At 32.3% G+C, this 27,302-nt stretch overlaps 1 protein-coding gene across 1 annotated transcript; it reads left to right on the top strand.

The window, feature by feature from the left end:
* The first annotated feature begins 1,612 nt into the window (after positions 1-1,612).
* Positions 1,613-26,881, top strand: LOC143057852 (uncharacterized). The gene is made up of 16 exons (XM_076231279.1): positions 1,613-1,799; positions 8,378-8,659; positions 10,324-10,436; positions 11,836-11,946; positions 15,658-15,713; positions 16,409-16,494; positions 18,159-18,252; positions 18,810-18,912; positions 19,491-19,668; positions 20,386-20,526; positions 21,889-22,028; positions 22,384-22,473; positions 23,072-23,194; positions 24,149-24,246; positions 25,069-25,196; positions 26,593-26,881. The coding sequence occupies exons 1-16, from the start codon at positions 1,694-1,696 to the stop codon at positions 26,847-26,849; spliced, it is 2,106 nt and encodes a 701-aa protein (XP_076087394.1). The 5' UTR covers positions 1,613-1,693; the 3' UTR covers positions 26,850-26,881.
* The last annotated feature ends 421 nt before the right edge of the window (positions 26,882-27,302 follow it).

Raw genomic sequence — 27,302 nt, forward strand, 5'->3', positions numbered from 1 at the left:
TATAAATATTTCAAAAAGGCGATGGGCGTATCATGCGCTCATGGCGTAGCTGTTTATTTGTTAAAGAATACTTTTTTCAGAATTTATTTTTGTACAGTTACAGAAACTCACACATGCTTGTAATTAAATAAGTGTGTAATAAAATTGAGAATGAAAATGAGGAATATGTCAAAAAAGAGACAAAAATGATATCTAGTAAAAATTCAAGGGCAGTTATGGTATCAAAGCAGGTCGAATTGACATAGTTCTTGTGTTTGTTGCTACATTATACTAAAAAATGACCTAAAAGAGTTTGAATATGTGTCATGTATGTATTCGCATTCTGAATATTTTTCAATGCCCATTGAATGAGGTGTGTGAATTTTTCTTAATAAGACTATGAAACAAAGTGGTATATAGGGTAGAAAAATCAAAACAAAGCACCAATTATAATGATTATATGCATGCAATTTATCAAGTACCTCGAACCAATTTTGACACTCCAAAAGTAATTTATTCCAATATTTTCAAAGGCGTTATTTGAACATTTTTTTTATCAGGTTTTTGATTGTACCAAGTGTATACATATACTAGTAAGTAGAATACATCGTTAAGTAGGGGAACAATGGCTTGAAGAAGAAACCAATCTTTGTTTGTAATGAACTATGTACAGCTTCGGAACCTAGTACATGGTTGAAACTTTCATTGTACAATGTATTTGGTTCTGCTTTGAAAAGAATCACAGAGCTGAGTCTATGTACCATAATTATAATATAAAAAGTTAACTGGTTGAAAGGACCTAGTCCTTAATTGAGATCCTCAGTGTCAGATATTCCGGCCATATGATTTCCTTTTTGTCATTTTAAGAATTGTTCTAATTTAATATGTTCGGTAAGCCGCGGGGAAACAAGGAACATTATCCTCATACAAAAAGATAAAATAATTCTAAATACATGTTCCAAATAAAATGGAATTAATTACCAGAGACATACAAAGGATAATCATAGGATATACTGGAATTGTCCTGGACCTCACTTCTGTGATGGGTATATATGTTAATGGAATTCTTCTCCGAATACTGCGGGACCAACATATTAGTAGTGATAGACCCCAATGTCCAATTATTTTCAATTTCTACCGAATATTGGCTGTCAAAAAAATGCTAACATTCCAACTTTCAATAACAGTTATTAACAGCAAGGATTTGTATTATTAATAACAGCAAATACATTATCACAATAACAGATAACAAAAAAACTAAAAGCTCAATAACAGCTAACAAAGAATAAGACAATAACATCTAACAGCAAATATATTCTCAGAATAACAGATAACAAAAAATTAAATTGCCTCATAACAGCATAACAGTTAAACCCCTTGCCCCCCGTCATCATATAGTATTCTCAGTGAGAGTTCTTCAAAATAATATTTCCATCTCTCAAATATATTTAGTTATCAGATAACTATAGTTTAATTCGATTTCATGCATTAGCCGCAAAAGTCAAAGTCAAAGTTCTGTAAGATGTTTCTCGTGTTTTTTAAATGAACAGTTGATGACAAACATGAGGGCCGCAGAGACCTTGATACAAAATATCCGGAAAATATAAATACCCGACATCGTTTCACTGTATATATTTTCCAACCGGAAGTAAAAATATTGAAAACACACAACACGTGGGGAAACAAATATTTTTCATAATTTTATCACTAAATTATGGGTAGAAAGAGAGATTTGACGCTCGATGGGCCAAAAAAAGGTCCTGGTAGAAAGGCAAAGAAGCAGAAACCTCCCCAAATGCCCAAGGAACTGAAAGAAGACGGTATGTTCACCGGAGTTTGAAATCCTACCAACAGAGCAAATAATTTATAGTGCCAATAAGTTGAAATTTATTATAACGGTGTACATGATGTAAAAATATGCCGAAGTCGACTACAGATCTTCTTCTTTTTCTTTAAGTTTCTAGCGATCCTTAGATATAATAACACTTATTCTAGGATTCTTGAAATTCAAACAAAATTATATGGTATCCCACAACGCATAATGTACATGTACATGATGTAATGACAAATTAGTCCTAATAGTAATTATTATATATTTTATTGCTTTGACCATTTTGTTGACGCCTTACAGTTACAGTGATGTTGTAAGGCCTCAAAGCATGAAAGTCCCTGTAAGGCTTACAGTTACAGATATTGTATAAAAAAGATGTGGTATGATTGCCAATGAGACAACTGTCCACAAGAGACCAAAATGACACAGACAATTAACAACTATAGGTAACCGTACAGCCTTCAACAATGAGCAAAGCCCATACCGCATAGTCGGCTATAAAAGGCCCCGATAAGACAATGTAAAACAGGGGTCACCACACCAGGTGAAAAGAGCGCCAAAGTCGCTCTAGGTCTCCCCACTTAGCTCTAGAGAAGCTCCAGGGAGAAGTGTATGTCACCTTCGATTTTCAGTAAAATTCCCCAATGTCGCCTCATGGTTTTTGAGAAATTCTCGATTCAAACGTAAACGACCGAGATAGTATTGAATACAAAGCATGTTTTCCTCAAATTCAGAACTGATTTCTCCACGATAGTATCACACTTCAACATAAAAATTGCTTGCCCGGATGTAGTATAAGCAAGAAAAAAGAAAAATCTCGATTTTGTTATGATTGTTTATTGTCCGCCATCTTTGTTATTGAAAATTGTAGATGGCGCCATTTCATCTTTTCAACTCTCATCATTTACCTAATCCATATTGATATGCACTATTAATTTTGATTTTCTTATATTTACTGACAATATGTGATTCCCCATAAAAAAAATTCAGATTACATTTCAAAAACGGAGTATTATCAACTGGTATCCACTTGTATTTTTGAACAACGTACATAGTTTAGTACAGGGAACCAGCACAACGATTATAAACTACAAAACACAGTCGGTTTTTTGTTCAGGGTTTTGTTTCCTTAACAGACCATGTAGACTGATACATGTGCTTTGTTTCAGCTAAAGGTCCTTTAAACAGTATTTCAATGAATATCTGCTCATGAATTTGATTAGGAACGGCAATATTTTTGAAAAATATAAAGTAAGAATTTTTGACGCGGATCGCACCGTATTTGTTTTTAATTTACAAGTACCAATTCAATTCCGGTTTTGAAAAATACGACTTTTCCGATGTTACTTTTTGTGATTTAGTCATATTTAAACACTCGTGTAGTGTTTTAGAATCAATTACATACATTTCTAACGGCAACTTGATTTTGGAAATCGGCATTTCCATGAAAACACCGCAAACGTGTGCGATTACATCTACACGATTTGAAATTAACAGTTTTACTTTACGTTTTCAACACATGTCAATCAGTTTTCTCTCTGAATTCTTGTAAAATATTATTTTAAGAACAAATACATTTTTGAATCATGATCTTAGCTTTGAAAGACAGTGAAACCATATTTTAACTTTTCTTAATTGATTATTATTTTTGATTCAAAAGGTTCTTGGACTTGGTTTAATCATGGTTTAATGTTAAAGTCTTTGAAATGCAGCATAATTTGATTCATGTCAAATCTTTAATTCATTTAGACCTACCAGAATAAACATACATGTAGCTCTAATGCATACCTGCCAACTTTTCAAAATGCCCATGGGGGTTTTACGTGCAAGATGGCTATTGTAGTCCTACAAAACCTTCAATGGGGCCTTCAAATACATTTTAAAGTTGTTTTTTGGCTTCTCCTTACTTTAACAAGCCTATGGCCATTTTAAAATGAATTATTTTGTTCAAAATTATGGACAAAATTGATCTTTCAAAATTATTTTTTTGGAGCCTTCATGGGGGAAATCCCCCACAAATAGTGACAGTTGGGAGGTATGCTTATGCCATTAACTTATGGTCCTTATGTCATGATTTTTTTGACAATTTGCATAGGTACACATGTACATGTGTCACAGGGTTAATGGCCACTTGGTCTTTCTAAATAGGGCATTGAATATTGTGACTAAATAACATGTAGCAAACCATTTATTTCACACTAAAAGTACATAATTATAATAAACATTTACTTCAAATGTTAACTTGGAGTTTCCTTATAAATTGAACTATGAATTGGATACAAGTACATGCATGAATGATAAGGCCTAAAAGAAAATGTGCTTACCTGAAAGTAGGGAAAAAGTTAGGTCTCCCTTATGTAGCGTGCATGCTAAAGTGTGTGAAACTCGCATTAGTACGAGTTCACCGTATATATAGTGCTAGAAAAAGTGGCGGGTTGCATGCATAATAACTTCGTGCAGAGTAGTATATAGAATAAAGTCTTTTTCTGACTGTCCATCAATGAATGAATGAATGAATTAATGAATGAATGTATGAATGAACGTAGTAAATATATAGTACACACAACATATAGTGTAGTACTAGTATATAACTGTACTCTAGTCTAATAAATAGCTACGGTGACACATGTAAATAAAAAAGTATTTCAGACTACAAGCATGGCAAGACAAGGAGTTACAAAATGAACTTCCTTAGCAATTGTCATGCAAAAATGATTAGAAAAGTAACAAAAAGGTATAGATTCTTAGAATATTTTATTCATAAAAAGTATAAACGCGATCTGTCGATTTCCCCTGAAGTCTCCCTGTTGGGCCTTCACTTCTCCCTGAAGTCTCCCTGTTGGGTCTTCACTTCTCCCTGTTTGGCTTCCAGGGAGAAGTGACTTCTCCCTATTATTTTGAAGTGTGGTGACCCCTGTGTAAAACAATTCAAACTAGAAAACTAACGGCCTTATTTATATAAAAAAATGAACGAAAAACTAATATGTGACACATAAACAAATGACAACTACTGAAGTACAGGCTCCTGACTTTTGACAGGCACATACTTAAATAATGCATTGTAATGTGGCGGGGTTAAACATGTTAGCAGGGTTGTGTTCATTAAAAGCATTTACATGGGCAGATTCAAATTATGTGCTATCATGAGTATGCCTTGCTTGCATCAGGCTTAAATTAAAATATTGTTTGTTTGCCCTTTACCGACCGACCCTATAAATTCGTTCCTACCAAAAATCTTATATTTGTATTTCCCGCTCAAAACATTTTTACCGGAATCCTCGGGTTTTATCTTTAACGTATAAGGTCCGGTCCGTTTGGTATCACCTGAGCGTTTGACATGAACACTTGCATTTAGAGTTTCAATGCATTTGTTTGAAATCGATGTTGAACGCTTCCTGAAAGCATGATATGACGTACGTTACTCTGTACCTTTATACTTAAAGAGCAGGGTTCGTTTACAAAAAAGTTTGTTTCATACAAAATTATCAACGTATGTACAAACTAATTTGTAAACGGACATTGTGTTCTATGTAGGGATTGCCTTTTGTGATCCGCAGATCAGGATGATTATGTTAACGATGCCGATATATTATTTATATCTGAAATGAACCAAAAGTGACAAAACCCTGTAAAGTGGAGAATATTTGGCAGTAAAATCGCCAAGTTTTCCATACAGATCATTTATAAATGCGATGGAAAATACGTGACAATTGAGTTTTTAGTCTTGTAGCATTTTTATTGGAAACAACTTTTAGGCACACACGAAATTTTTAACCCTCTATGGACTTTTTCTACTAGTAATGTATGACTTCCCGGACATATCTTACCAGTACAAAGTTATCTCTTACAGAAAACCTTTAGGTAAGCGAAGGTACGTAGTACAGAATGTGAGTGCAAGTTCAAACTCTTCAAAGTTCCAGGTATATAAACGTTGACAGGGCCGTAACTAGGGTTCAAATTCAGGGGAGGCAGGGGTTTGGGAGCCGTCGAGTGAGGCCCCATAGAGAGGGGGTTTGGCCGATTTTTTTCTCTCAGTAAAATGGCTACAAATGACCCGTTTTTCTTCGATTTCCTTACTTTAAGAAACATCAGTATTGCTTGAACCTGGAAGCAGTTTTTATGCAAAAACAAGCTGAGATTGCTGTTTGGGTTGAGCCAAGGCTGCGTCCTGAAGGCCGTACTTCGACCTATAATTATTAACATTAAATATATTGTAAACACAAATTTTTTTCTCAATATGGCTCAAAATCACCCGTTTTCCTTCGATTTCCTTACTTTAAGAAACATCAGTATTGCTGGATCCTGGAAGCAATTTTTATGCAAACAATTATTATCTGTATTTAAAGATATGTTTGTTAGAAATCAAACTGGTAAGTTTAAAAAAAACATATAAAGCAAGATCATAGAACGCAAGATATTTTTTTTATCGAGGACCTTGCATTTCAATATTGTTGAAAGCTGAACAGACATGTATATAACTACAACCAGGGACTTTCAATACTAGTATATACTTACTAGTATAGAAAGTCCCTGCTACAACGAATGGGAGTGTTTAACTACTAAGGCATTGACCATAATGTTCTCGTACGATCGGGAGACGCGGTTAAATAAATGACCCAACAGCTGATTCAGCGCCGGTAACGAATTTCCGATGTCATAAAAGATTCACAATACAAAGGGAACTTCCTCTGCTTAATTGAGCCCCTAAATAAATGTGAATAGTTAAGTTTTATTCAAAATTGTCAAAAGCAAAGTTTCATATGTGTTCTCGTACAAATACTGAATAATAAACTGGAAATCCGCTTGTATTATCGCTACACTCAAACTATGAAAGTGTAGTAGTCAGTCGAGAACCAGCTTAACTGAATAACAGATGGACGGCCATACGAAAAAAAAATTAAAAAATACTGAAACGGTTCACTTTCGATCAAAAATCCGGAAAATGACAGATATATTGCGTATCATGATAACAATGTTAAAACTGTAAACTTGTGTTGTTTATAATACAAATTCAAGTTCTTCGTGTACATATTGTCAGTATTTCATTTTATTACTTAAAAAAAGTTTTGGTGTAGAAAATTCAGGGGAGGCAGTTGCCTCCCCTGCCTCATAGGTAGTTACGGCCCTGGTTGAAGATATGCGGCACAGGTCTATATTTTGATATTTGAAAACAAAATAGTAGTGCATATGAATTAGCTTCACATTCTACGTGATATTTTTTTTTCAAAACTAATAGTCCAAGAAAACTTATTTGCAAAAACAAAACGGACCAAAATGACATTCTGCAGATTTTGTATCTATAAAATAAAATATTATACCTACCTGCCTACCCATGACAAATAATATACCGAGCCAAGTTATTTTAATGGGGAAAAAAATAAAATATTTTACCTACCTACCTACCCTGTTTCAAAACATAGGGTCGGAAAAGGGCAAACAAACAATATTTTAATTTAGGCCTCACATTTCTTTTAAACATGTTAAACAAGATGTGAGGTTGTTCTTAAATGTTATCTCCTCATCTTAATTCAAAGATGTGTTTATACTTTATGAACTGTTCTAGTCTTTAATGATCTTTAATGGTAAGAGGAAAGAAGTGTAGGTTGATTTTTGCATAACATCCACATTTCTTAAATTGCCATTTCTTTTAAATTCATTATTTTACTGCAAAAACTGGATATTACAGACATTCACTTTTTACAATTTTTTCAAGGTAATGGATCAACAATAGTTTCTTAGAACAAGCATTAGCCTTTCAAAAAGGGCTAGTCGACTCTTAGCTGATGAAAATAGAAAGTGCTCTCGCTTTGTAGATTAATTCATTTACTAGAATAGCCACATGCATCAATCAACAAATTTTACCACACACGTGAGGTCACACGTTATGAAGTAGTATATATCGTTGAATGTTGTTGTTTACGAAACTCCAGAAGATTCGAATATTTATAGATAAAAGTTACCTGTGTACCAATATCATGAATATGCATGATTAATGACCAGGAAAAATATAATTGCTAAAATAGAGAGGACAAATCCGATACTCTACGGGATTGAAGGACATTTACTAGGTTTGGATTGTCCTAACCAATCAATAAACTTTGATTATTCACTTCTTGCAATATCTTCCAATCAGGTAGCAAGAAAAATTCACGCACTGACTGTCCATTGTTCAATTCTTAATATCGACTCCTAGGAGTCGATAGAGTCGATAATAACTGTCTTATGGTGGTAGCTACCATATTTGCTATACTTTCTAAGGTTATCAGACCATCAAGAAACATATATATATATATATATATAATATGAAACCAATCCAGTAGTTTATACCCCTCCTTTTCTTTTTATCCTTAAATAACTGCATCATAGATACATGTACAATGTACCAGACACATGCTCCATAATTGGGTTGCTAACTGACTCTCATGCATATGATACCCCACATTTTCTTGTATTTATATATATATTTTAAACATTTCCTTATCTAGCCCTTATAAAGAATCTTTAGATAAAATAAATAGTTATGGATTATATTCTATGTTAACATGTATTACTGTTATAATTTTGTAGATGATGACAAAGAAGATAAGAAGCTAAGCAGCAGACAGAAGAAAAGATTAAAGAATAGAATTAAAAAACAAGATGACAAAAAAGAAAAATTAAGAATGAAGAAAGAAGAACAGAAAGCTAAACAGACTGCCAAAGTTAAGGACAAAGGTCAAAATGATTTAAAGATGAAAAATCAGATTGCATCAAAGAATCAAAAGGGAAAATCTAAAAATGTCCAAGGAGTCAAAAGAAAGAAAGAGGAGGTAGAAGAGGAGGAGGAGGAAAATTCAGATGAATCAGAAGGTAACACTAATACCTGGCAGAGGGGTAAAAGGGGCTAATATTTCTTTTATGTCTGTCTGCTATAACTTTACATTTTGTAATTGTGGTCTATTCATCTGAAAGGTGATTTCTAGGTTCTTACAGACCTAAGATGGCCGAAATGACTAAAAATAGTAATTTAAGGGGGAAAAAAGATCAAGAACCACTTAAAATTCTGTAACTGACAATCATTGCTTTTGGAAGATGATGTGAGTTCCACTTTAATTATACCCCCGCTTTAAAAAAGGGGGGGTTATACTGTTTTACCTCTGTCTGTCAGTCCGTCCGTCAGTCAGTCAGTTCGTCCCATGAAACTTTCATCACATTTTTCTCAGGAACTACACATCCACCCTTTCTGTAATTTGGTATCAACATTTATATATGTCAGCCACACTGTGTGATGCGTTTTCAGATTCATCACTTGACAACTTCCTGTTTACCGAACACTTGTCTGATTTTACACATGATAGCCAAGTTGAAAATTTTCGTCACATTTTTCTCAGGAACTACAATACAAGGATTTCTGAAATTTGGTTTCAGGATTTATATAAGTCAGCTATACCGTGTGATGCGTTTTCAGATTCATCACTCGACGACTTCCTGTTTACCGAACACTTGTATGATTTTACACATGATAGCCAAGTTGAAAATTTTCGTCACATTTTTCTCAGGAACTACACTACAAGGATTTCTGAAATTTGGTTTCAGGATTTATATAAGTCAGCTATACTGTGTGATGCGTTTTCAGATTCATCACTCGACTACTTCCTGTTTACCGAACACTTGTATGATTTTACACATGATAACCAAGTTAAAAATTTTCGTCACATTTTTCTCAGGAACTACAATACAAGGATTTCTGAAATTTGGTTTCAGGATTTTTATAAGTCAGCTATACCGTGTGATGCGTTTTCAGATTCATCACTCGACAACTTCCTGTTTACCGAACACTTGCATATTTTTACACTATTAATATTATCCACTTGCGGCGGGGGTATCATCAGTGAGCAGTAGCTCGCAGTTTCACTTGTTTTAAATAGTTTTAGTAAACAATGATTTGACAGGCTTGCAGATTTAAGAAATAAATGAATGAGAAATAAAATTAAAAAAATCCCAATAGTTGTTTAAATCTATACTGCAGTGTTCTCCCCAGGCCATTTACCTTGACGCTATAATTATTTTGAGGATGCTACATTTCCTCAAGTCTCAATACATTATACATTGCCACAAAACATATGTCCTAAGTTTATTTTAACTTTCATCCAATTACTGTTTGTGATCATAAAAAATATATCACCTTTAATTTTAATCCCTTCCAGTTGGACAATAGACATGAAAGAGGCAATTAAGATATAGTATCTAATAAACTGTGAAGAAATGAATTTAAAAAAATGCATGCATACTACAATGCTTCTGGATTAATACATTAAAAGCTCCCGCCATAGTGGGGGCAGGTACGTCCTGAAATTGGTTTCGGTTCAGTTTGCCTTAACCAAATGTTATGAAACTTATATCATATACACAATGCTTATAACCACACAACTTATATCATATACACGATGCCACGCATGTTCTGGTGTAAGCAATTAGAAAAAATAGTAGTTTTATCTAGAAACACCATGATTAAAGAAAATGTCTTATTTCAGATGAAAGCGACATGGAAGAAGATGACTCAGATGTATCTGAATCAGGGGAAGTAACTGGTTACACGGATCACAATAAAGACTGGTTAAAACCGGCTAAATCTGGAGAGGCTGATGTACGTGATACATGAAAAATAGAACAAATTTCAAACCTGTTATTTAATATCATAGTATAACCATATTAACATGTTATTTGTAATCAACAGTCTTTTTCAGTGTCCCTGCACTAGGGTCAATATGATCATTATATACCTTTTAGGTTTGCCTTTATTTGCAGAATGTTTTGTAATAAAGAAACAACTTTAGGCTATGGGGGTATCCATCCATGACACAAAATTAGTACATACATAACCAAAAAACCACAAAATTCAAAGAAACAGCGCTTTTATAGCTGTTCTTCATCTCAAAGTCACTGTGAAGTCTCAACACGGAGCAAAAAAAAACTCTCACCTCACTGCAAGTCTAAGACAGCCCTAAGACACTGTGAAGTCTCAACACGGAGCAAAAAAAACTCTCACCTCACTGCAAGTCTAAGACAGCCCTAAGTACTGGCTGAGGGGGAATTCTTTGCAAAAATAATTTGGATTGACTTTGTTAGACGTAAAACCGCCCAATCAGACTTGGTAAAAAAAAAGAACATATATGGGAAAGTAGTACATATTTAAAACAAGATAGTTCCTACGCACAGGTGTAATTCTTTAACTATGTAGAATATATTTTAGTAATTAAGCTCATACATTCTGGAAGAAAAGGCATTATTTTCATTTCTTATGATATATGTAATATGGAAAGTACTTTGTAGAGATAAAATGTTCTGTAAAGTTACAATATTATGAGAAAGTTTCCTTATTCTAGGAACACCACATAGCATGAACATGTACACTTCTTGTTATGCCCCACCTACGATAGTAGAGGGGCATTATGTTTTCTGGTCTGTGGCTCCGTTCGTTCGTTCGTTCGTTCGTTCGTTCGTCCGTCCGTTCGTTCGTCCGGCTTCAGGTTAAAGTTTTTGGTCGAGGTAGTTTTTGATGAAGTTGAAGTCCAATCAACTTGAAACTTAGTATATATGTTCCTTATTATATGATCTTTCTAATTTTAATGTCAAATTAGAGTTCTGACCCCAATTTCACGGTCCACTGAACATAGAAAATGATAGTGCGAGTGGGGCATCCGTGTACTGGGGACACATTCTTGTTTTACATGTTCTCCATCGGATAGAAATCTACTTCATTCAAGTGAATATAACTATATTAAGTTATCCTTTTTCAACTTGATATAAAATCTCTATCAAAAGACTGTAACTGAAGATTGAGTTGTTATAAGAACCCTGTCAGACCAAAATTCATCTTTTATTTCGTATTTGAACATGTTGAATGTTGCTAAAACCAATCAAAGTGGTATACATGTACTTGTAAATGTGCACTTGCATAAGGTCGATTTTTATCCAACGCAACTCACATGTATCAATAATAGAACTATCTGAAGTACTATATATGTGTATAACTTGCTTTTCAGTCTGATAATGATGACAGTGAAGATGATATTCCAGATGATTTTAGTGATGATGAATTATCAGATGATGACAGTGATGAAGATGATGAAAATTCAGATGAGGATGATGAAGATGTGAGTGTTTTATTTTTAGCTCACCTGGCCCGAAGGGCCAAGTGAGCTTTTCCCATCACTTTGCGTCCGTCGTCGTCGTCGTCCGTCGTCTGTCGTCCGTCGTCGTCCGTCGTCCGTCGTCGTTAACTTTTACAAAAATCTTCTCCTCTGAAACTACTGTGCCAACTTGAACCAAACTTGGCCACAATCATCATTGGGGTATTTAGTTTAAAAAATGTGTGGCGTGACCCTGTCAACCAACCAAGATGGCCGCCACGGCTAAAAATAGAACATAGGGGTAAAATGCAGTTTTTGGCTTATAACTCAAAAACCAAAGCATCTAGAGGAAATCTGATATGGGGTAGATATGTTTATCAGGTCAAGATCTATCTGCCCTGAAATTTTCAGATGAATCAGTCAACCTGTTGTTGGGTTGCTGCCCCTGAATTGGTCATTTTGAGGAAATTTTGCTGTTTTTGGTTATTATCTTGAATATTATTATAGATAGAGATAAACTGTAAACAGCAATAATGTTCGGCAAAGTTAGATTTACAAATAATTCAACATGACCGAAATGGTCAGTTGACCCCTTTAGGAGTTATTGCCCTTTATAGTAAATTTTTAACCATTTTTCACAAATCTAAGTAATCTTTTACAAAAATCTTCTCCTCTGAAACTACTGGGCCAAATTAATCCAAACTTGGCCACAATAATCTTTGGGGTATCTTGTTTAAAAAATGTGTGGCGTGACCCGGTCAACCAACCAAGATGGCCGCCACGGCTAAAAATAGAACATAGGGGTAAAATGCAGTTTTTGGCTTATAACTCAAAAACATAAGCATTTAGAGGAAATCTGATGTGGGGTAAAAATGTTTATCAGGTCAAGATCTATCTGCCCTGAAATTTTCAGATGAATCGGTCAACCTGTTGTTGGGTTGCTGACCCTGAATTGGTAATTTTGAGGAAATTTTGCCGTTTTTGGTTATTATCTTGAATATTATTAGCTCACCTGGCCCAAAGGGCCAAGTGAGCTTTTCTCAGCACTTGGCGTCCGGCGTCCGTCGTCTGTCGTCCGGCGTCGTCTGGCGTCGTTAACTTTTACAAAAATCTTCTCCTCTGAAACTACTGGGCCAAATTTAACCAAACTTGGCCACAATCATCATTGGGGTATCTAGTTTAAAAAATGTGTCTGGTGACCCGGTCAACCAACCAAGATGGCCGCCATGGCTAAAAATAGAACATAGGGGTAAAATGCAGTTTTTGGCTTATAACTCAAAAACCAAAGCATTTAGAGCAAATCTGACATGGGGTAAAATTGTTCATCAGGTCAAGATCTATCTGCCCTGAAATTTTCAGATGAATCGGACAACCCGTTGTTGGGTTGCTGCCCCTGAATTGGTAATTTTAAGGAAATTTTACTGTTTTTGGTTATTATCTTGAATATTATTATAGATAGAGATAAACTGTAAACAGCAATAATGTTCAGCAAAGTAAGATTTACAAATAAGTCAACCTGACCCAAATGGTCAGTTGACCCCTTTAGGAGTTATTGCCCTTTATAGTCAATTTTTAACCATTTTTCGTAAATCTTAGTTATCTTTTAGAAAAATCTTCTCCTCTGAAACTACTGGGCCAAATTAAACCAAACTTGGCCACAATCATCATTGGGGTATCTAGTTTAAAAAATGTGTCCGGTGACCCGGTCAACTAATCAAGATGGCCACCACGGCTAAAAATAGAACATAGGGGTAAAATGCAGTTTTTGGCTTATAACTCAAAAACTATAGCATTTAGAGCAAATCTGACATGGGGGTAAAATTGTTTATAGGGTCAAGATCTATCTGCCCTGAAATTTTCAGATGAATCGGACAACCTGATGTTTGGTTGCTGCCCCTGAATTGGTAATTTTAAGGAAATTTTGCTGTTCTTGGTTATTATCTTGAACATTATTATAGATAGAGATAAACTGTAAACAGCAATAATGTTAAGCAAAGTAAGATTAACAAATAAGTCTACATGACGGAAATGGTCAGTTGACCCCTTTAGGAGTTATTGCCCTTTATAGTCAATTTTTAACCATTTTTCGTAAATCTTAGTAATCTTTTACAAAAATCTTCTCCTCTGAAACTACTGGGCCAAATTAAACCAAACTTGGCCACAATCATCATTGGGGTATCTAGTTTAAAAAATGTGTCCGGTGACCCGGCCAACCATCCAAGATGGCCGCCATGGCTAAAAATAGAACATAGGGGTAAAATGCAGTTTTTGGCTTATAACTCAAAAACCAAAGCATTTAGAGCAAATCTGACATGGGATAAAATTGTTCATTAGGTCAAGATCTATCTGCCCTGAAATTTTCAGATGAATCAGACATTCCGTTGTTGGGTTGCTGCCCCTGAAATTGTAATTTTAAGGAAATTTTGCTGTTTTTGGTTATTATCTTGAATATTATTACAGATAGAGATAAACTGAAAACAGCAATAATGTTCAGCAAAGTAAGATCTACAAATAAGTCAACATGACCAAAATGGTCAGTTGACCACTTTAGGAGTTATTGCCCTTTATAGTCAATTTTTAACATTTTTCGTAAATCTTAGTAATCTTTTAGAAAAATCTTCTCCTCTGAAACTACTGGGGCCAAATTTAACCAAACTTAGCCATAATCATCATTGGGGTATCTAGTTAAAAAAATGTGTCCGGTAACTCGGCCAACAAACCAAGATGGCTGCCATGACTAAAAATAGAACATAGGGGTAAAATGCAGTTTTTGGCTTATTACTCAAAAACCAAAGCATTAAGAGCAAATCTGACAGGAAGTAAAATTGTTGATCAGGTCACGATCTGTCTGCCCTGGAATTTTCAGATGAATCGGATAATCGGCTGTTAGGTTGCTGCCCCTGAATTGGTAATTTTGAGGAAATTTTGCTGTTTTTTTGTTATTATCTTGAATATTATTATAGATAGAGATAAACTGTAAACAGCAATAATGTACAGCAAAGTAAGAACTAAAAATAAGTCAGTATGACCAAAATAGTCAATTGACCCCCTAAGGAGTTATTGCCCTTCATAGTCAATTTTTAACAATTTTCTTAAAATTTGAAGATTTTCAATAACATTTTCCACAGAAAGTACTGTTATAGATAGAGATAATTGTAAGCAGCAAGAATGTTTAGTAAAGTAAGATCTACAAACACATCACCATCACCAAAACACAATTTTGTCATGAATCCATCTGTGTCCATTGTTTAATAATCACATAGACCAAGGTGAGCGACACAGGCTCTTTAGAGCCTCTAGTTTTCATAGTAACATATATCAGTAAAAAACAGTAGTAGGGGAAAAAACCATTCTTACAATGGCTTATGAGTTCCATTTAATTATAGTGTTGATTGTTAATTGATGCTTAAAATTATATGGATTAATTATAAAAAAGAAGATGTGGTATAATTGCCAATAAGACAACTCTCCACAAGATACCAAATGACACAGAAATAAACAGCTATAGGTCACTGTACAGCCTTCAACAATGAGCAAAACCAATACCACATAGTCAGCTATTAAAGGCCCAGAAATCACAAATGTATACCAATTCAAACAAGAAAATTAATGGCCTTATTAATGTACAAAATAAATTACCTGATTAATTATTTTCTTGTATTAGTTATATTTCCTAGGTTAGTGATGTCAAAGAACTCATTACAGTAGAATAATAACATTTATTTTTCTTTGTAGCTGTTGCCTGTTGAGAAGAAAGCCAAAAAGTTAGAGAAAAAGCAGGCCAGAGACAAGTAAGTAATAAGCTATGACAATTTTACAATATATGAAACATACCTAAAGCTTACCATATGTTTTTAGGCTGTTCTCCATTGGCTAGTCCATTCACCTCCCTTCTAATCTTTTACAACATACTCATGAAGAAGTATGAAGTACTATACTTTGAAAACAATAATTTCTTCTAGCTACATGTATACATCAAACACCATTGATGGTTTTTCAGCTAAAACGTCCAATGACAGCTATTGCAATCACTTTCCATTCATGTGTCATATGTTCTTTGTCTACATGGTAAAAATCAAACATAGATTCAACATTCTTCTGCAGACCAATTAACCAACAGCCTAATCCTGAATGCTGTAAACACAAAATTCACTAACAAATTTAAAATTACTACTATTTAGTGCCCCATTAATCCAAGTAGCAATTGTAGCAAGAAGTGTTAGTGCACAGCAAAGAAAAAAATGTATTCAACTTAATCACATTTTGCTTATCTCTAAGGTCAAACTTAATATTTTTGACCTTTTGGTTTTTGCAAGTCTCCCAGTTATTCCCGTATTCTATTTTTCCTGAACAAGAATGAAATATTTGCCACTTAATGTTAGGTAACCAACAGAAATCAATCCTTTATTCTAGATTTCATAATATATTACTTTTGTTTAAATTGATTTTGTGCCTTAGATTATGTTTTCATCTTTTATTTTACTAGAAAACTTGCTGAACAGGAGTTGATGACCAACATTACACAGACTGAGAAATATACATTACCAAGTGGTCAAGAAGTGGAACAAGAAAATATCCTTTGACTTAAATGCTAATTCTGTCCAATCTCATACTCATTGTAATGATATGATGTCTTACTAAAAGGGTTTTCTCAAAGTGTATATTATTTCCATGTTTTTTAGCCATTATTGACATCCCTGTAGCTTTGATGCATTCATAGATTATTAGGGGAAAATTTGTTCAAGTTCTGAAGTAGGTTCTATATTATTCTACTTCTTTTTGTTGTGAATATGTTTATGAAGTGAGTATTCTCTTTTGTGATTTGAACAATGTGATATCTTAATACTGAAGAGAATGTTTTTAGGGGGGAAAATTCATTTAATATTGTAAAAGATCTGATTGAGAATGGTTTATTCTAGAACAGTTCATTTCATTTGAAGCAAGGTATAACAGGTCAGAAATGGTATGCCCCATAAAAATAAGGTTGATGTTGAAATAGATTTGCCTAGGAATGGATTATTCCATAGGGCAGTTCCATTTTCGGTTTAAAGGTAAATCAGATCAGGAATGGAATGTCCCAATACATTAAGTTTGTGTGAGACTGTTTCTTAAAATGAACTCACAAGTAAATATTTTTTTAAGTTTAATCACTTCTTAAATTTTCTAATCATTGTTGTGATTTGTTTTATAATGATTAAAAGGATGATTTTTGTTGACTTACAATGTATTCCATTTTTGAGTGAAAATTTGTTAACTATACATAGCTAGTGAGCATTTTTCAAGATCAGTTTGGGTTTTGATATAAAACTGATAACAGTTTACATATTTGTACTACTCAATTATTTCGTTTACCTAATGAACAGAGTTTTTATCATATCTTGACTGACACATTTCATAGTTCCATAGAGTGGGATAAATAATACTTTAATTAAAAAATGAATATATATATATTTTATATGTGTTTACTTAGTATTAAAATAGTCTGACCCTTCTCATCACTTATTCCTATTTTTTTTGTTTTTGTTTTTACTTTTTAAAGCTTTTTTTCGTTCTGAAAGGCAGTATGTGTAAGCTATTGTGATAATAAGCATGATTAGATACATTTGTCTTCTTATCTTAGTACCGTTGGTAGTTTCTACTAGAATGCATCCTTTAGTATGTGAGAATGTGGCTTTGTTTCCTGGTTTGGTCAAATCAGTGAACTTTGAATTGTTATACATTCATACAACTTTGAGGGAAAGGCTGTTAAGCTGGAAGTCTGAAATACATTTTAATGTAGGCTGACATTTCTTTTTTTGCATTTAGGTTGAATATTTAATATACAGTTTGAAATGTTTAAATGTCCATTAAATATGTCAAAATATTACCAGTTATATTTTTGTATGGTTATTATAAATACTGCTGCAAAATAGAACAAGTAAAAGTTGCCCAGGATGGAGCTAGTGTCTCTCTTATTTTGCAAAAAAGTAATGAAGAGATTTTACAAATATAGGTAATCATTTTATTGTCCAAATTGAGCTTTTTTACTGTTGTTGTTTCATTTGTTTTTAAAACTTTACATTGTGACCAAAATAAAATTGTTTTATGATTCATACAAATCTGAATGTTTTAATATTTGTGTGTGAAATACAGATAAATGACAATGCAAAGAAGATATCCTTATTCCAAAATGAGGCTTTCACTTTTTGTTTACTATCATATTCATGGTATAGAATATATTCCTTAACATAATTCACCAAATCAGCCTCCAGATATTACACTAGTGCAGAACAGGATAAAAGAAGTAATGGGTGTCCTGGCTGATTTTAAAGAAAAGAGAACAGAAGGGAGGTTTGTATTTCTAACCAAGGATGATAAATAGATATAAATACCCTGTGTCTGACTTTTAAGGATTTTCAGGAAAAATTGATATTTCTGTTTACCCTCATTTCATAAGATGAAAGACAGATTTTGATGTTCAATATAGAATTAGGGCAATAACTATCTTAGACTATCTGGATTAGTATCTTTCTTTTCCTTAAATGAATCTCTAAAAAATGAAGACTTCATTACGCTTTCGATGATGTCATGCAGTTTACCAGAAACTACCCTTTGATTTAAGAAAATGTTTCCATTGATGGTCATTTAAAGCAATTTCAAATTTTAACCTTTTTTGACTTTTGGGTCTTCAAATCCCAACTTGACTAGGTACTTTTATTGTTATCTACATTAAAGGTTTGAGGCAAATTCCAGCAGTTTGATTTCATACCAAAATTGAACAGGAGTTTATAAATAGTGTTTACAGTTGTTTAAAATGGAGTCAGCTAAAGCGTGATGATGCATTTTAAAAGTATTCTAGTTAAAGATATATCTATAAAAATTATATTAAAACTTTCCCATATTTGCAGGAGCAGACAAGAATATATTGGCCAGCTGAGAAAAGATTTGTGTACTTATTACAGTTATAATGATTTTCTGATGGAAAAACTGATGCAGATATTCCCCCTTGAGGTAACAATATTGAAAATACTTTCAAAAACTATTATAATCAAATTGAATGGGATAGTTGTTACTTGTAGGAGATGACTTCTTTATGTAGAATGAAAATCTACAGTATGTTTTAAGCTTCAATACAGATTTGTGCTCAATTTATATTAAATTACATTGTACTTGATTTATTAACAGATATTTATCAACTTTTAAAAAACTAAGGGTTTGCAGAAAAAAATAATCAACATAATGTTATGTTTTTTGTGAAATTGATGTTGAATCTTATCTGTTGATTACCACAAACTTGCCAAAGTTTAACACAAATGTTATTCTTTGAAAAATAGAAAAATTGTGTGTTTTACTGTTGCTGCTTACTTGTTTACAATAATGTCTGGTTGTCTCCCCTGAATACTTATTTAAAAAATTGTTGAGAAAACGTTTTTATCTGATTTTTGTTTAAATTGTTTATTACAATAATATTTTTGTTTTATTGTATATTAATCTAATACTTGTTGTATTCAAAGTTTTTAATGTGTTATTTAAGCCTATTATCATGCCTATTTATATGATTTTTCCAGTATAAATTTCCTGTTTTACAGATACATGAGTTTTTGGAAGCAAATGAAGTTCAAAGACCAGTTACAATCAGAACTAATACTTTAAAGACAAGGAGAAGAGACTTGGCTCAAGCATTAATTAACAGAGGTGTCAATTTAGACCCTATTGGTAAATGGTCCAAAGTTGGTCTAGTTGTATATGACTCACAGGTTCCACTAGGTAATGAATAAATATTATTTAAGTTTTCTATATTATTTAATCAGACCTTACAAAAATTAACCCACAGTTAAATTTAGATAATAGATAATATGAGTTTACATTGCTTATACACTGATTAGCATGGACTAGTAATATATTCTATCATTCTGGAAATTATATGACTTTTTGTATAGTCTATAACTCTATTGTTTATTAAAATAGTGTTAATGAACATCATAGTAATGGTTGGGTCAAAAAACAATAACCTACAAGTATATGCCTGAACCCCAGATCTCTCCAGTATACACCTGATGTGCAACACAAGTTTAAGGAGTTAACAAAATATAACATGAATAAATAGAGAAATAGAGATAAATTAACAATATTTAAAGCTTATCCTAATGTTGCAAAATACTTACTTGATTATCAAAGCAAGAATGCTTAGTAGGCTGATTTATACACTTAATGATTTTTTTTTTCTGCATATAGAAAACACTTATCTGGATCTGAAAATTGAAATATGGTACATGAAGCATTTATACTTACAAGGATATAATCAATTGAAATTTTTTGAGATCTATAAATATTTAGAATGCATGTGAAATGTGGCTAAAAATCCATTATTTTGACTGAAATTGCATTTAAAAAAAAAAAATTACACATCATTTTGTTTAACAATAATATTTTATTGATATGAACATTGCCGTTTTAATTACATATTGTGTTTATATTTTTCAGGTGCTACACCAGAATATTTGGCAGGTCACTATATGTTACAGGGAGGCTCCAGTTTTCTACCAGTGATGGCGTTAGCTCCACAGGAAAACGAAAGAATATTGGACATGGCTTCTGCTCCTGGTGGTAAAACTACATATATTGGTGAGTTATAACAAAATTAGAACAAATCTTGTACTGTTTAAGAATTAAGCCACACAAATATCCCCAAAATAATCTTGAAACTTGTCTGAATAATCTATTTTAGATCTTTTGTTGTTATGTTCTTAAATTTGCTTTGACCTTTCTGTGTGACAATTTCCATCTCAAGCTTCCCCACTGAGAATGAAATTACTATCAGACTGGACTGATAAAATTGAAAATGAAAATGGGAAATATGTCAAATAGACTACAACCCGACCAAAGAGCAAAATACAGCCGAAGGCTACCAGTGGGTCTTGATATTTTGATCATCATCTTGCCAGTGTATGAGCGCTTTTAGGCCTGTCAAACACCTACATACTGTTTTCTTATACTTTCAAATACCCCTTGGGGCATTGGTATGAATAGCATGACAACACATGCAATTTTTTGTATTTGTCAAATATGTGATGTGAAAATGCCAGAGCTTTACTATACTGCATCTGACTTAAACTTATTGTTCATCCTTGTTTAAAAGAAAAAAAATATGTCAGTTAAAGGGGCACTAGCTACCAAATTCCTGGTCAACAACGTGACTCAAATTCTCATATTTTATTTATAGCAATGTAAATCATTTTTCCAAACTATCAAAAGTATAAAATAAACACTTCGTTTCGTGTGAATTTTAGCCAAGACGCCATCTAATAAACTATCGAGTTGACCTTATATGACCATATAAGGATGTTAACATAAACATGGATATAAATAGATTAAGCAACTCATGCAATTGGTTTTTTATAGGTCTGTTAAATTTTGTATTATAGATTAGAAACTTATGTTTATCGTCGTTTTTACCTATATGAGAATGATTTTGTGTGGATCTAATCAGTTAATCAAATTATTTACTTTTGTTTCACTTCAATGTTGACATTCTTTTCCTTTAAATACCCGTACGCGGACAATGCATGTGTTACTCTGTCTCTTACTACGGGGTCAAATTTTGAGTTCACAGGAATAAGGATTTAATGAGGTCGAATTATTCACTTGCAAGTGAATAATTCATTATCAATGTTTATGAGCTTAATTTGACAAAATTTAACTATTTTAGCTGATAAAAGCAAATTATTATTTCACTATTTTACTTTCATTAATGATTGAACCAAAAAAATCATACTACTTTTGATTTTTTATATATCTCGTAGCAAGTGCTCCTTTAAAACAACATATCAATTTATATGGCAGAGCTATTATTTTTACTACAATAATACACTCGATAATAAAAACACACAGCACTTTTAAAATATCCTTGTTTGTTGTTTATGCAAGTATTCATGTGTAACTTGAGCTTTCTTTCCAGAAAATATAGATTTTTAATTTTTTTTTCAGCTGCTCTAATGAAGAATACTGGAACAATATTTGCAAATGATGCTAACAAAGACAGAGCCAAAGCTATTGTAGGGAACATACATCGTATGGGCATCACAAATACAGTTATTAGCAATTATGATGGCAGAATTTACCCCACCGTAAGTTAGCTTTAGAATTTAATTATGACATACATTTATTTGAAATTATAGAATTAGTGATCCTCTGTGTCCACATAAATTTAACTGTGTCAACATCAATTTAATCAGACTGTTTTGTTATGATAGTTTGGGAAATAGAAAGTGTACTTTAAAAGTAACCACTAGGCATTAGTGAGTCAGCAAGGCAAGTCATTTCATTTTGGTGTTTTGATGTAAAGAAATGTATAGAAAGTTTTTACAGATTATTTAAGTAAACTACACTCTTCCCTTTAAAAAAGAGAAAAATTTTAATGTGGCACAGTAAAGGTTAGGTTATGTTACTTATGAAACGAATGATTATTATTTTATTTGGCAGATAATGAAAGGTTTTGATAGAGTACTATTGGATGCCCCATGCAGTGGAACTGGTGTGATAGCTAAAGATGTAGAAGTTAAAATTAATAAGGTTTGTCCTGTTGATTTAAGAAAAATGATTGAAATTGTGTGCAGACAGAAGCAGTGTGTCATATTTATGAAACATGTTCGTTATTGCATCAAATGCAAGGTGAAAGTAAAAATAAAAAGATATCAATTTTCAGTTAAATACACAATTTGGTCTTCTTGCCTGTCAATTCTAGTCAAGAGTTATCTCCCATTTGAAATCTGACAATCTTTTAAAAGTTAATTCCTTTAATAAAGTTTAATGGTACACTAAATCCTTTTACTGTAAATTCAAAAACTTGCATTATAAATATATGGTACATATCTGTATTCAGATTTCCCTGAAATGGAAATAATTAATCTAGCATTTCTATCCATTCTCTAAAAATCACAATAATAAATTTGAATTTATAGAATTTTAAATATTTATACAGACCTGCTTGCAAGAAAGACAAAAATGAAAATATGGAAATTACTTTTTTCTTACGATGAATGTCCTTGAATAATGATAATGAAGTATAAAAAAACGGTTTACAAATTATTAGAAAATAGACCTTATAGATATTTATTACCTCTTTAGAAAATATTCAGTATAAATGATCATACTTTTGATTTTATTTCAGGATGAAAAAGATATACAGAGATGCTCTCATCTTCAAAGGGAGTTAATTCTTGCTGCAATAGATAGTTGTGATGCTAAATCATCTACGGGAGCATACATTGTTTATTCTACATGTTCTATTCTGGTAAATATTAATTTCCCACTCTAAGAGGATGGTCTATATGTTGCAATCAGTCTTGTTATTCATTCCAATTTATTATTGTGTTGTTGATTATACCTCAAGATTTCTTCATAAATTTTTTTCTGCCTCACCTATGATAGTAGAGGGGCATTATGTTTTCTGGTCTGTGCGTCCATTCCTTCGTCGGTTCGTTCATCCGTGCATCCTTTCGTCCTGCTTCAGGTTAAAGTTTTTGGTCAAGGTAGTTTGATGAAGTTGAAGTACAATCAACTTGAAACTTAGTACACATGTTCCCTCTGATATGATCTTTCTAATTTCAATGCCATATTAAAGTATTGGCCCCAATTTCACGGTCCACTGAGCATGTAAAATAATAGTGTGAGTGGGGCACCCGTGTACTATGGACACATTCTTGTTTATAAATGTAAAGAGGATAAAGTTTAGAAATGTATAAATGAATGTAATTGGTAAAGCAATGTCTTTATATTAAATAGCTCTAGTCATATGTAGCAGAAAATTTAACTGCACTCATAGTAAATTATCCTGTGCCAGTTTGTTCACTAAAATGGGTTATTGGTCTTCTTATGAAAATCATTTAGATACACATTGAAACTTCTACATACACGTTGAGACAGTTAAACACACATTAGTATTTTTTGCAGGTTAAAGAACCAGTTAAATACTCATTGAAACATCAAAATACACATTGAAATATCATAATACACATTGAAATATCACAATACACATTGAAATATTTAATTACACATTAAAATATTTAATTACACATTAAAACATTTAAATACACATTAAAATATATAAATACACATTGAAACAATTAAATACACATTGAAACATTTAAATACACTTCATAATATATCTAAATGCACATTGAAACATGAGATACACATTAAGATATCTAAAAACACATTTAAAATACACATTTAAATCTGTTTGTAGGTTGAAGAAAATGAGGCTGTGATTAATTATGCATTAAAGAAAAGAAATGTTAAATTGGTTCCAACAGGTTTAGACTTTGGAAGAGAAGGTTTTGTAAAGTAAGTATTCTTAGCTTTTGATATACAATATCACATTCCTAGACTTATGTGCTAATTTATCATTTAAGAAATCAGAAAAATCTCCATTTTGTTCTTATTATCTGGAATATTTTGAAAGCAAATATTTTATTTCTTGAAATGCGGAGAAACGCCATGTATATTTTTACTACACACACCTGAAAAACTGGACAACATAACAATTCAGAATACAATATTTTAATGAAATTTTATGGTAAATTATGTGATATCCTGTAAAATGTTACAGGAAGTTTCAATTAGGTCAACTTTTTCTTCAGCTTTAATTATGCCAATATTTTAAAATTCATTGAAAATCTCAAACAAAACGTAATAATTTAATTTAGGATGTAATGCGTCGTCTGATTGACTGACTTTATTTTTTATCATCCCATAGACATAATTTAGTCATGTGACTGTGAAGTCATCAACGTTTTTTCATGGTTTTCTACGGTTTAAAATGGAATTTGGAATTAAATTATAAGAAATGACTAATATTTTTTCTGTCTATTCGAAATAACATAAAAAATGCGGTGCACACTGTTAAATAACCCGCTATGCGCGTTATTCAGTGTGCACCAAATTTGTTATGTTATTTCTTCATAGACAGAAAAAATATAACATTCATTCCTTAAATAAATTGATGTGATTTGTGTTACCACATCAGGATTTACCGTCTAAAAAAAGGTCAACTTTTTTTAATTTTGCTGCTTAGAAATCTAGATCATAGCATTTTTAGATATGGAAACTTCCAAAAGTAGCCTTTAATAATATCATGTGATATAAACAATGTTTTTATTTTTTCAGATTTGAAAAACACAGATTTCACCAGAACATGAAGTTAACCAAAAGATTTTATCCACATACACATAATCTGGATGGATTCTTTGTGGCTAAATTAAAGAAATTCTCCAACAAAGTACCTGTTGATCCAGGTAAGTTTTAAATGAAAAGGATAACAAATTTTACTATTTGCAATTTATAATTATAGTGGTATTGTTTCACTGCATGGAATTGTAGTAAATGGTAAGTTGCAAATGAAATTTTGTATCGGGTACAATCAACAGTTTTTTCTATGACATCATATTTTGAGGGACCATGCATAAGTGACCCTTAGTGGTGGACTGATTAATAAATATACTTGTATAAAACTAGATATCACTGGAATCAGAATGTTCTCTAGTTTATAATGAATAAAATATAAAGTGTACTTTTATCATATTAAAAAAATTCCATCCAAAGAACATGGGGAAAAATGCCTAATTTGAACATAAAAAACCTGAAATCAGGTCATGTTCATACCCATAAAGACATGATACGTGCACATTTTTCATAATCAAAACTGTATGAAATTTAAAGGTTTTACCAGGCCTTTCAAAAAAATCTTGTTTCAGGATACGGTCTCTGGCTCCGAAAAGAGCTACAGTGGCTGCAAATAAGTTTCATTTTTCACTGCCTAAAATACAGGATGTTTACAGTGTTGTCTCTCCTTAAAACATGTATATTTAATATAATTTTAAAAATTATTTCAATCATTCAACCTGTTTTAATTGAAAGCTAATAAACTATTTTTCACAATCAAATACAAAAAACATGATACTTTTTCACCAATTTACAGGGGTTTCCCTCCATGGTTATTTTTAGTCGGGGAAATAACCCCTAGTTTTTTATACGAAACTGTTTAAAGCACCCATTAGGACTTGGTCAGCTTGAATAAAACTGATCAGTATAAAAAAGATGTGGTATGATTGTCAATGAAACAACTATTCACATGTGACTATAGCTGTAGACATTAACAACTATGAGTCAATGTACAGCCTTCAATAATGAACAAATCCCATACCGCAAAGTCAGCTTTTAGTAACTTATTTGTTGACCTCAAGTTGGCTTTTGGTTTAATTTGTGGTTTTGTTTTGCTATCACATTGATATATCTTTTTTTCTTCGTATGCTTTGCATTATAATCTGACTACTAATATAGAAAAAAGTGCACATGTACTGAAAATGAGCTGAATTTTTTATTGATAATTCTGTAGAATTATAATTGGTTAAAAAATTTGTATCATGCATTAATATATAATTTACTCTGTTGTATTTAGATCTTGGAAGTTGAGTAATATTGGATTCAAATTTTAAAAAAACTGCTTCATAATGAATAAATGAATTTTAATATATTTGTTAAGTTATGGTGGATGATTTTTGGTAGTTATAACCTTTAACCTGGATAAGAAAAATATTGACTTCAAAAGATACATTTTAACCTTAAAAGTGAGTTCATTTGTTTTATCTTACTTTATGTTATGGAAAGTTAAAAAACATAATTGTTTTGTAGATAAACAAGGAACAACAGAAATTGTGACTGAGCAACAGGAAACAGCTGTCGTAAATCAGAGTTCAGAGGATAAAGGTCAAAGTTCAGAAGAAATTAGTCAAAAGTCACCGGAGACAAAGACAATGAAAAAAAAGCAAACCAATGTGAAAAAAGACAAACAAGGCAAAAGTAAATGGATGTCAACGAAAGGAAATAAGAAGCAATTTAAACCGGGACAATTTAAGAAATTTAAAAATACATCAAAAGGAAAGAAATGAATTTTGCCAACATAATAAATTTACATTATAAACTATTGTTTTAATAATTGTTAGAAGACAGTGGAACAAGGCTAATCATCTTCAATACAATACAAGCCCTGTTTTTATATTGAGGAAATAATGATAACAATAGGTGACCGTGTAATCAGAGCTCACCTTTCATGGATGAGAAGGACAGTTTTCCCCAAAAAGTTATATTGAGGCACAAATGTGTTCAAACAGCAGTAAAAGTGTAAGGGTTGAATGATTGTATAATCTTTCAATGTCTGTTAATGTCAAAAGCAAATCAAGCATGGTGTTTACGTTCAATTTTTACAAATGATTCACTAATGTCCATCAACTGATTCTGATTTTCTGTAGAATAATTTGGTAACTTCATTTAGCCTTAAATAATTATAAAAGGACATTTAATTAATTACACACAGATTCCATTATAAACATCATTTCCCTTTC

The sequence above is a fragment of the Mytilus galloprovincialis genome, chromosome 13 (assembly GCF_965363235.1).
Source record: "Mytilus galloprovincialis chromosome 13, xbMytGall1.hap1.1, whole genome shotgun sequence".
In the NCBI taxonomy this organism is placed as follows: Eukaryota; Metazoa; Mollusca; class Bivalvia; order Mytilida; family Mytilidae; genus Mytilus; species Mytilus galloprovincialis.

Bases quoted from the DNA above. Each gene is read 5' to 3' on its own strand.
- LOC143057852 (XM_076231279.1), top strand. From the start codon at position 1,694: ATGGGTAGAAAGAGAGATTTGACGCTCGATGGGCCAAAAAAAGGTCCT. The intron at 16,495-18,158 runs ATATCCTTTGAC...AACATAATTCAC, and splicing joins TCAAGAAGTGGAACAAGAAA to CAAATCAGCCTCCAGATATT. The intron at 22,474-23,071 runs GTTTGTCCTGTT...ATTTTATTTCAG, and splicing joins TAGAAGTTAAAATTAATAAG to GATGAAAAAGATATACAGAG.